At 36.0% G+C, this 10,833-nt stretch overlaps 2 protein-coding genes across 2 annotated transcripts; both read left to right on the forward strand.

Moving 5' to 3' along the window:
* Window positions 1–967: 967 nt before the first annotated feature.
* Window positions 968–4,530, forward strand: LOC146728630 (cytochrome P450 1A2-like). Its single transcript, XM_085496074.1, has 3 exons — window positions 968–1,389; window positions 1,988–2,081; window positions 4,214–4,530. The coding sequence occupies exons 1-3, from the start codon at window positions 1,008–1,010 to the stop codon at window positions 4,230–4,232; spliced, it is 495 nt and encodes a 164-aa protein (XP_085352200.1). The 5' UTR covers window positions 968–1,007; the 3' UTR covers window positions 4,233–4,530.
* On the forward strand, window positions 4,273–7,645 carry LOC146728631 (cytochrome P450 2U1-like). The gene is made up of 2 exons (XM_085496129.1): window positions 4,273–5,191; window positions 7,321–7,645. Exons 1-2 carry the CDS (start codon window positions 4,273–4,275, stop codon window positions 7,500–7,502), a joined length of 1,101 nt encoding a protein of 366 aa, XP_085352255.1. The 3' UTR covers window positions 7,503–7,645.
* The last annotated feature ends 3,188 nt before the right edge of the window (window positions 7,646–10,833 follow it).

The raw sequence follows: 10,833 nt of genomic DNA on the forward strand, positions 1-10,833 counted from the left end.
GTCAAATTTATACAAGGTATTTGTAATCTAAAAATATTGTATATTTGTTATTTAAATTTGAAATATTAAGAAGATTGTATTTGAGCTGGTCGGATAGAAACATTCATTGGAATTAACCATTCATTTTTTGTTTAATATACTACAATAAATTGTAGGCGAGCTCATTAATATATAACTGATCTGTTACAGAGAGTACTGTAAAACATGTCTTTTGCGTGAGTATGTCTTTTTAGCGAATTTAGCGAGAGAACTGATTCGCTAATTCAAGATGTGGCTGATGACTTTATTATAAATTCAAAATGGCCAAGGCTTGGGGATTTGTATACAGTAATCCGGGACATAAAAATCTGGGGCGCTTTCTAATTACACTTCACAGTTGAGCATAGCGAACATGGGAATACTAGTATGTCGCTGTTTACAAAACATTTATTGAATTCTAATATATATTTGACTTGAATAGATTAGTAGATTACATGGCTGTAACAATTTAGGGAGAAAACTACAATTTAGCAATGTAAAAGACCTCCATAGAATCACAGAGCACTAAAGAATCGCGTTCTGCTACTTTATATGTCTTAGAGTCTCGCAAAAATGTCAGATAAAATAATGAATTATTATGGGTTGTGGACTGAAAATAGCACTAATCTCTAGGTATTTTTTGAGTGAAAATAGCCCATTTGTGCGGGAGATCCTGTACCAGCCATATCAACTGACATTATAATTCGTGCTTATTCTGTTGCGCCTGCCTAACTGTATGCATACTGTTTATCGAGTACGGTTGCAATTTAGCTACATTGTTAGTGTGTTTTATCGACCACACAATACTGTAATGTGCACGGAGAGGTAAAACTATCTCTCCACATATTCGCGTTATTGCATATAATTGTCAGAATTTCTACGTATTTCGTTATTGAAAGTAGAGTCCTTACATATTCGCCTGTTACATAGTGTTTGGCAATAACTGGAACATCGTGATTGAGATTGCTTTGAGATATTCGTTTTGAATTATGTTCGATCTGATCAGTAAAGCATTGTCAGCTGCATTACAGATGAGTTATACCTACATTCTGTTGGTTGCAACCATCATATTCCTGTTTTCATATTGGTGGCTTCGACGACATCAAATTTATAAGCATGGCAACCTTCCACCTGGTCCACGTGGTCTACCATTAATCGGGAGCATACTAGATCTCGCTACCCAGGATGCCCCGTATCGCACTCTGCGTGACATGGCTGGTAAATATGGAGACGTGTTTTCGTTGAAGTTAGGTCAACAATTGGTCATTGTGTTAAATAGCTATGATACAATACATGAGGCATTGGTGAAGAACGCAGCGGACTTTGCTGATCGACCTCAATTGCCGATCAAGATCAGTACCCACGACAGTGGTGAGTGTATATAATTTGACGATCCATGTATGATAATTTAAATCGATGGTAGATTTGTAGATTACTCTTTCATTGTTGACCTCACATTTTCGGAATTCACCTAAATCGGCCAGGAACATGCATAGCAAAAATATGGTTTATTGCACATAAAATTAGGAAGCTTTGGCCGTACATTATCCGTTTGATTGGTGTTAATAAGAAACAAATGTCTCAACGTTTTGTAATTTGTGTCGAAAATTATTTAATTTTTTGCCATATAATTTGAATAGTTGAAGCACTCATAGCCCCAAAATGTTATTTTTCCCGAAATCAAAAATGGTTGCAAATAAATCTGACTGATCAAACTTATTTTATTTTGTTGCATGACAATTTTTTGCTACGCATGTCATATACAAAATATGAAATAGATCGGTTGAAATATTCATGAAAAACTTAACTTGTTGTAATCCCAATATGCATGGAAACCAAACTGTCTATAACAATTCATTTATTATCGATGAGGGTGGTGGATTGACGAACATCTCACCGACTGAGGGCAGTATTGCATTAGCTAACTAAATCCGTAACAGACGTATTATTCCATGTTAAAATATTTCAGGTATGATCCTGATAGAAGTAAACACGGAAACAATATTAGAATACGAAACTGAGTACGAAGAAAGCCTGTGTCGATACAGCACTCAAATTCATCGGTAATTCGATCATTCATTAGTGTGATGGTGCTGTTTCGGGTTCTTTGTTGCAACCTTCATCAGTCGGAACAGTACTTGACCCAATCATTCGATTTATTTAGCTTTCAGAATGTTCGACGTTATTACTTTCATTGTACAATTTACTATACAAATGGAATAATTCCAGAATGTACATTTCTGTAACGAGCTCATGGACCATATTCGTTGTAACCATGGTATCGTTACCACTAATTTTAGTTTAGTATTGCTCGTTGTTTAGTTGACGAATGCTTTCATATATATAGTCAGTTGTATTCATGATTGCAATGCCACGACCTTTGTCGAATGGTTTTATTACAATTGTGTTATCATTTATCGCTGCTCTTTCGGAAAAATTCATGTTTTGTTTGGGTTTATTGTTAGTAATTTTGGATATCTTAGCTTTGGTTGCCTCAATGTAATTTTCGAAGATACTGTTATGAGATTCTGGTGGGTTCCATGTTGATTTCATTTTGAAAGGATGTTGTTGAGATTGTTTATTACAAATTAGATATTTGATACACATTCTCCTAGATAGCATAGACATGTCTCTGAGCAAAGTGTGATAGATTGGCTTAGGTGGGGTTGGTATAAATTTGAGTCCGTTGTCAAGGGCAATGACCTCTGTTGGGGTTATAATTTTAGAAACCAACTGAGCTTGATCCGCCAACCGTTTATTTTTAGCAAGTTTTGCATTGTATTTCTTTATTCATTTGCATCTTGCAATATATTTCTTAAGTGAGAAGTGTCTATTGTGTTTTGTGTTATTGATTGTATCCATAGTAGTAATGGTAGTTCTTTTTTGGGAAGATGTGGTGGCCCTGAAAAGGGCCATTTGGTTTGTGTGCCGAAGCACTTGTTAATTTAAGGCTAAAAGGGCGTTTCCTGCCCTTTTGGGGGGTCCTGCACTCTTTTCCTCGATTTTTTGGGGGAAATGTCTTAGTTTTTCAACAGCCAGAGCCTGATGTTCTTTTCCAGCCAGGCATTTTATATCTGCAAACGCGCCCTTCTCCCACTTCTCCCAGAATGGTCTGGAATTTTTTCAGGTGGGTCTGTAAATAAATGTCAAGTAGTTTAGTGTACTGTTTAGAAGCCTGGTTTGGACGATCGTGGTTTAGAAGGGAGAAAACATACAGGAGGTGGACTGAACCACTGAAAAAGATAAAAACAACTGTTGAGTGCAAAAACAAATTAAAGACAAGGTGTCTGAAAAAAAATTCCATATCAGATAGATCATTTCAATCTTCCTGCCCCCCCCCCCCAGGATATCAATCGGTCCGTCGCTTAAAAATCAAAGATGGAGGCCAAACCACGTAACTGATCAAATGACTTGATTTTTCGCATAAGAAGCTTTGGTCATACATGACACATACCAAATACCACAAATAATTTTGCCATTTTTTCTGAAAATCTGAGATAGCGTGACTTAAATATTTTTGATCATTTTCTTGGGATTTATGTGATCGCTGAAGATTTCATTCGTGAAATAGATAACTAATAACCCGATTATGCTCCTGCAAAACATCTGAATCCTAAGACCATCAGGAAGGGCTCAAAATGGCGACTTCCGGTTGAAATTGAATTATTGATTTCAACGACAACGGTTTCTTCGTCTTCACCACACATATATGAAGTGTATAGTTTAGGGTGCGATCAGTGTCAAAATGTTGAATACATTTCGTTTTTACCATTATATATATTAAAGCGGGAGGATCGTCACCTGCGCACGTGTGGGAATTGAGTCCCAAGCGACAATAACAACACACGCTAAAAACACAAAGGCTCATGGGTAGACGCTTGTTTGAAAACAATGACACGCTATGGCCATCTGGCGCATGCGCAGATGACGACTCCTCCGCTTTAACATATTGCTGTGTGTTGTTATTCGACAAAAATTGTTTTGATCTTACTTTCATCAAAATCTTCAGTATATGGGTAGTACACATACGTTACCATACCATTCGCCTAACAAAATCTGCATGCATGTTCTAGCTTTCATTATCAATAGCGAAACGTCCAATTTGTAATACAAATGGCATTGCCAGGTTTAATATACAGACATGGGGTTTCGTATCGATGCATCTAATATTTAGTAAACTTACTTATAATTACAGGTTTTGTGATGACCAATAATAAAGCTGCCACATTCAAAAGACATATATTTCTCAGCTCAATGCGGAAATTTGGAATGGGAAAAAAGTCAATGGAGGCAAGAATTCACAAAGAAATTTGTCATCTGTTGGAGGAATGTCAGCACAACCTAGCATTTGACCCGTCGCTAAATGTATTCAACTCAGTTTTTAATGTAATTTGCTCCGTAACACTTGGACAACGATTTAGGTATTCGGATCAACGATTTAAGGATTTGACAGACGCACTGAACTTTATGTTTAATATCTTCCACTTATACTTAGGAGTGGCATTCATCTTTCCCGGGGCTGCAAGTTTGATGGAACTTGTAGTTGGCAGAAAAAGTCTTCAATCCAATGCTGCATTTTACAAAATCCTTGAACCAATCATTGATCAGCATCATGAAACATACAACGAAAATAATCCTAGAGACCTGATTGATGTGTTACTAAAAATGACTGATGACTTGAATAAGGGAAATTCTTCTCAAAATCTGGGTAAAAAAGGCATGCCATTCAAGTATTTTTACATATATGCTATGATTCTTGACATATTTGCAGCAGGGGCAGAGACAGTGTCAAGTACTTTGACATGGGGACTGCTGTATGTTTTAAAGCACCCTAATGTACAAGACAAGATACAAGTCGAGTTAGACAGCATTGTGGGCAGGGACCGTCTACCCAATATGTCCGATAAACCAAACCTTCCCTACACTGAAGCTGCAATTACTGAAGTTCTTCGCATGGCAAGCACTGTTCCATTGTCTGTACCTCGGTGGACAGCTAATGACACATCATTGTTTGGCTATCTCATCCCAAAGAACACAATGATATTGCCCAATCTATGGAATGTTCTTCACGAACCGTCTTTGTGGCAAAACCCAGAGCAATTTTATCCTGACCGTTTTCTTGATTCAAATGGCAAATTTACCAGATCCAATCAATACATACCATTTGGGCTAGGTGAGTTAACTTGTTATGATTCATAATATAATAATGATATTACCATTGGTCGTATGTATGGACATATTCAAGCCAAATTTGTCACTGATACAACTAAATCACTTTAATATGGCAAGATCCAGTTTGAGTTTTAATCACAGTATGGATAATATGATTTGGATTGAACAATACATTATTTGATTGAATGGCAAGGCGAATACCTTTAAATACTATAGTGTAATGTTTGTTTGTGCTTCGATCGCGATCGCGTAACGGATACTACTTATAGATCACACAGGATATAATAAAGCCGGATGGTCAACAAATCAGTATGCAAATTAAATCCCTTTTCTTCAGTCTGTCACTCAACATGATATGAAGGACGTGTTCACCTACAACTAAGTTTCCGGGAATAAATTGAAATTACTCAACAAATGCATCACGCACTGTAAATTCGGACCAAAGATAAAGAAAGTACACAATATAAGATTGTATAATCCGGGATTTTTAGAAAAATGTTTTTTTCTAGTTTTTCCCCTCTCGCTACCTTAACTTTACTGGAACCTAAACCCATTCACTAGGATTATAATGTTAAAATAATTATGGTCTCAGTTGAAGATTATGCCAAGAAGTGAGGGGATTAGTCTCCCAAGTGGATTAAGTCCATAAAGTCGTCGATATTAGTCGTTGTTAATCCTAGACCAGCATTCTAGTAAATGTATGTCATTCCTCCATATGAAATATAGCTTCTGGATAACTTAAAGTGCAGATTACTTTCAGACATTGCATTAGTTCATTTTTTTTTTCACATACTACACAATACTACATGAAATAATGTTTGAGAATTATTATTTATCTTATCTGTGTTTGTAAGAATGATTCTCGCAGATACAAAATAATACATTGTTCTATGAAACTTATTTCATACGGGAGGTAACACATTCTAATAATTTATTCTGTAGAGTAGTGAATATTGAATTGCCGAAACGAAACATGAAGCTAAAATATGTAATTTTACACAGTTACATTGGTGATATTAAGTAAGCTTAATGGTGCCATTCCACTGATATGTCCTTCGAAACTGGAAGTTAAAGAAACGCTGACGCACATCGGGCTTTCATTGCTAAACGACCGAAACATTGATTCAAAAAGTGTTATGACAGACACTACTTATCCTGTGGATAAATACTCACACAAATGATCGTAAATGTACAAAACGTCAGGATAGGGAGGGATACTATAAACTGTTGATTTCCCAACAAGGTCATGTACCTATCAGGGGGAATATCCTCTCTCTCTGAGGTTCTCCACACGTGTCAGGGGGGAATCTCGTCTCGTCTCCATATCTCGTCCCCTTGAGGTACGGGATCGCGAAAGTCACTTATACTTTACAGTCAAATAAGACACACACAACGAAATACGTTTCAGCTCTCGTCTTAGTCGGTCAATCGAGCACTCTATAAGACACAGCGCCCTGGGGAAATATCCCCAAGACTATCGCAAGGCTGGTCCAAGACTCTCTTAGACTGCGTCAACACTCGCCCAAGGCTCTCCAGGACTGCTCTCTCTCTCTACTGCGTCTGTCGTGGAGTATTCGTCAAGACCAACTCAAACTCTCTTTATTCATTTCCAAAACTCTAACCAATTACAAAACAGTAAAAGACTCTAGGGCGTAACCTTCAATCATAAAGCCAATCACACTAAGTACTGAATACGTCATATCTTTTGATTAATCGTTCACTACATTAATAACTATGGATACCAACTGTCAGAATGAGTAGTCTAAATAGCGGCGGTTATCTGGTAATTAGTTCCAAATCACTGAGCCAAGTTCCGTCCAAAACTTCAAATAGGCCTAAACGATGACAGACATAACACAACAATTCGCTAATAATCAACTAATTAAGTCGGTTAACAGATACGCAAAAACAAATTCATGACATACCTATATGGTTTGTTAATTTAATTCACCAACTAATTAAGAGACGATTTCGGAGTGCCATAGCAGTGATGGGTGTGCTCACTTTTTGTAAACACCTGACATCCACTCATGGTTGTATCTCCCTCGAAATTGACTGTGCTGTGTTTGTCATATTTGTTTTTCTCGAACGAGTTTGCAATGATTATTGAGATTTTATATTTTTACTTAGGTTCACGTGTTTGTCTTGGAGAGCAACTTGCAAAGATGGAATTATTCCTCATATTCGCTGGAGTGCTTCAACATTTCCGTCTAGAGGTCGATGCACAGAGTCCACTCCCATCGCTAGATGATGGTTTTATGCACATAACTTTGCGACCCCCGAAGTTTAAGATGCGGATGGTGAAACGATAAGATCAGTAGTATTTGTGCTTCAAAGGAAACCTGAAATTGCGAACTTGTGTTGGAGTAGTTGAAACAAAGGCGTAGGGCTTTTTTTTTTGTTTTTTATAAAAATGCTCTAATAATTTAGGAAGTGCTTTTTGGATTTAGCTTAAATATAATATTCACGCCCAATGTGAGCTCAATAATGTACGTGTGCATTTATGGATATTATCATTTGAATGTCTCATCTTATAGTTGGAGTAGCCTACAGTAATTGTGGTCAGTTGAAGTTGACAGTATGTTTAAACTAATTAATATGTATAAGTTTATAGAAAGAGATCCCAAACTTAGTAATAGAATATCAAAACACAACCACAAAAATTATTTTATGCCAGAGACAATAACAACATTGACGACGGGGACATCTATCACCCTCTCGTATAACTTCAATTCAAGCAGGGTAAAACAAACGAATTCTGATTATATTCTATAAACCAAAAGCAGTTCTTTTATCTTTATTTAAATTTATAAATTTCCCAATTCAAACTGAAACGAGCGGTTTCTATTGGATGATTGAATAATGTAATGTTTTCAGATGACGTTATTGTTGTCATCTTGACGATATGGAAATTTATAAATATTTATGAAGATGAAGGAATGAATCTGTTTTGACAAGGTAACTACAAGATTTATTTTCTGAGACCGCTCCATGGCAGTCATATTTTTTAATTGGTGTTGGCATAGCTTTGTTGCAAGTGTGAATAGACAACTTGCGGGTTTCAAATATACGTTATAACTTGCTGGATTATGTCAGTAACGCTATAAACTTGTTCAAATTCTGTGCCACGATACTCTCCATCAATAGCTCATGTTTACCCGTATTTGTACAAACTGCGGCGACTTTACATTGTCAGAAGTTTGTGCGACTATAAGCCCAGCGTTAACCTATACACAATTCATGTTATATCAAATTTTATGAATATCTTGGTTATTTTATAAAAAACATGTACGATAAAGCCCGATCAAAATGAGAGAAAATTATGACGAATTCGGACAAAACTACGTGACACAGAAAACCGCAAATGGTCTATTGCCTATGGGATTATAATTAAAATTACAACGTTCTTTTTAAGAGGAAGGTCAATTCCACTGGCCGGGATTCATTCACTAACGAATGCGACTTTGGGGGAACCTTGATTAATGGTCCGCAGATGCTTGCGTTCGACTGGGTCTGGTTGATGCCAGGATAACATATTAAAATGTCAATTGATACAGAGATGGCTGCACATCTCTGTCATGTAGTCCCAAACATGGCTTCTGTGGCAAAAACGCACTAGCACTTTGCACATAAAACAGTGACATTTAATGTTCTGAACTGTCACCTGACACAAACTACCATTTTTAAGGTTTGCATAGATAATGTTCAATATGAAGAAATCAAAAATCACAATGGGACATATTAGGTAATTCAAACAAGATTGTCATCATAAATCGATCAATCATCCTACACTTGAATCAATGAGACCACCCCAGTATGAGTGACCACTACAACCCTCACCTGGGGGTGCGAGATATACGTGTTGTGCCACAAAAATATGATTAAACTTTTTTGGGAAAATCCCTAAAACTGGGTAATAACTCAAAAAAAACATAAGAAAATAGGCTCATTTAAGACTACTGGGCTAACATTTTTGGAAATGACATCATTTTCCCTGATACTAGATTTTTTCTTTCTAAACGACAGGGTAAAAATGATCTCCAGTTGGCCAAATGTCAACAAAATGGAAAATAAAGCACGTAATATTTATGTATAGCATTATGACTTGGTCTTGTATCAACTATCGAAAATAATCAATAAATGATGTCTAGGAAATGGTTAAAAACACATGAAAACAAGCTATGTATGGCAAAGTCCCAGTTATCAAATTTAAAATATGTAGTTTTGTTTATAGTAATATAGTTGGAACATAAACATGTCAGAAGTATGGATCCAGAAGATAATGCTTGATTATTATGATGTTTTAACATTAAAATGATTGACATCTTGTATCTGATCGTCAAATGAGTACTTTTCCATATTGAGAAATATTGCTCTGGAACAGCATTAATGGCCATCAGTCGGCCATTTTGAATACATCTATGTATCTATAACACGATCTAAAACGAATATACAAAATTTGAACATAATCAGTCAAAGCATATCATAGATATCGCTCATAGATAAGTGCATTCATGTAAACAAAATGACCGCCAGTCAGCCATTTTGAAACCAATCTGAAAAATAAAATGATGTGCATCAGGAAACCATAATCTCTAATGAATGTACCAAGTCTGAACACAATCCATCCATAAACACCAAGCTCCAGTTCTGGAATGCCAGAAATGCTTGATTTTTGATGATTTGTCAGCACAAAAATAGAGCCATTTGGTCATTCTGAATCAGATAGTCAAATCAATACATCTATGTCACGATGTATAATGAATATATAAAATTTGATTATAATCAGTCAAAGCATGGTAGAGATATGGCACTAGAACTGCATTCATTAAAAAAAATGGCTACCATTCGGCCATTTTAAATTGGATCTGAAAAATACCAAAATCCATCTATAAATGCTTGATTGTGATGATTTTTTTTAGCACAAAAATGGCCACCATTCGACCATCTTGAATCAGATTGTGAAACATGCATATGTATAATATTATTTATGATGTATGTGTGAAGTTTGATTGTGATTGGTGCAGGCATGTCTAAGATACAGGTTCGGCCACACGCACTGATGCACAAAGGTCAAAACATAAGTGACTGTTTATGGACTGCATACGAACAGGGACTAATAAAATCAAAATGGCCACCAGTAGGCCATTTTGAATCAAGTAACATATTCAACTGATGTGCATCAATGATTCATTATGTTTACACCAGGTTTTATAATAAAATCCAGCCAGACAGAAAAATGGTTGATGAAATTTCATTATCTTTTCGAATGAAATTGGTTACCAGTCAGTCAAAAGTAAATGATAAATCGGTGCATATGTGTACCATTATGTCTTTGAACCAACTTTGAACAAAATCAGTGAAAAAAGTGTATCTGGAAAATGAGTGAATAAAACATGAGTAAAACAAAATGGCCACCAGTCAAACAAAAATGCATGCATTAGTAACCATTATGGTCAACATAGTTTTATAGATGTCTTTCAAAAATTGCTCACAATGCTATCTGGGAGACAGATTGGGAAACAAATTCTCTGACAAACGTAATTTTACTTAACATGGATTAAAAAAGTTAATACTTCTCAGTCAGATTAAAAAATATTTAGCAGTTTTTGATGACAGAGATAAACATAATAGAGCAACATG

Source organism: Saccoglossus kowalevskii, chromosome 22, assembly GCF_978046115.1.
Source record: "Saccoglossus kowalevskii chromosome 22, keSacKowa6.1, whole genome shotgun sequence".
Classification (NCBI taxonomy): domain Eukaryota; kingdom Metazoa; phylum Hemichordata; class Enteropneusta; family Harrimaniidae; genus Saccoglossus; species Saccoglossus kowalevskii.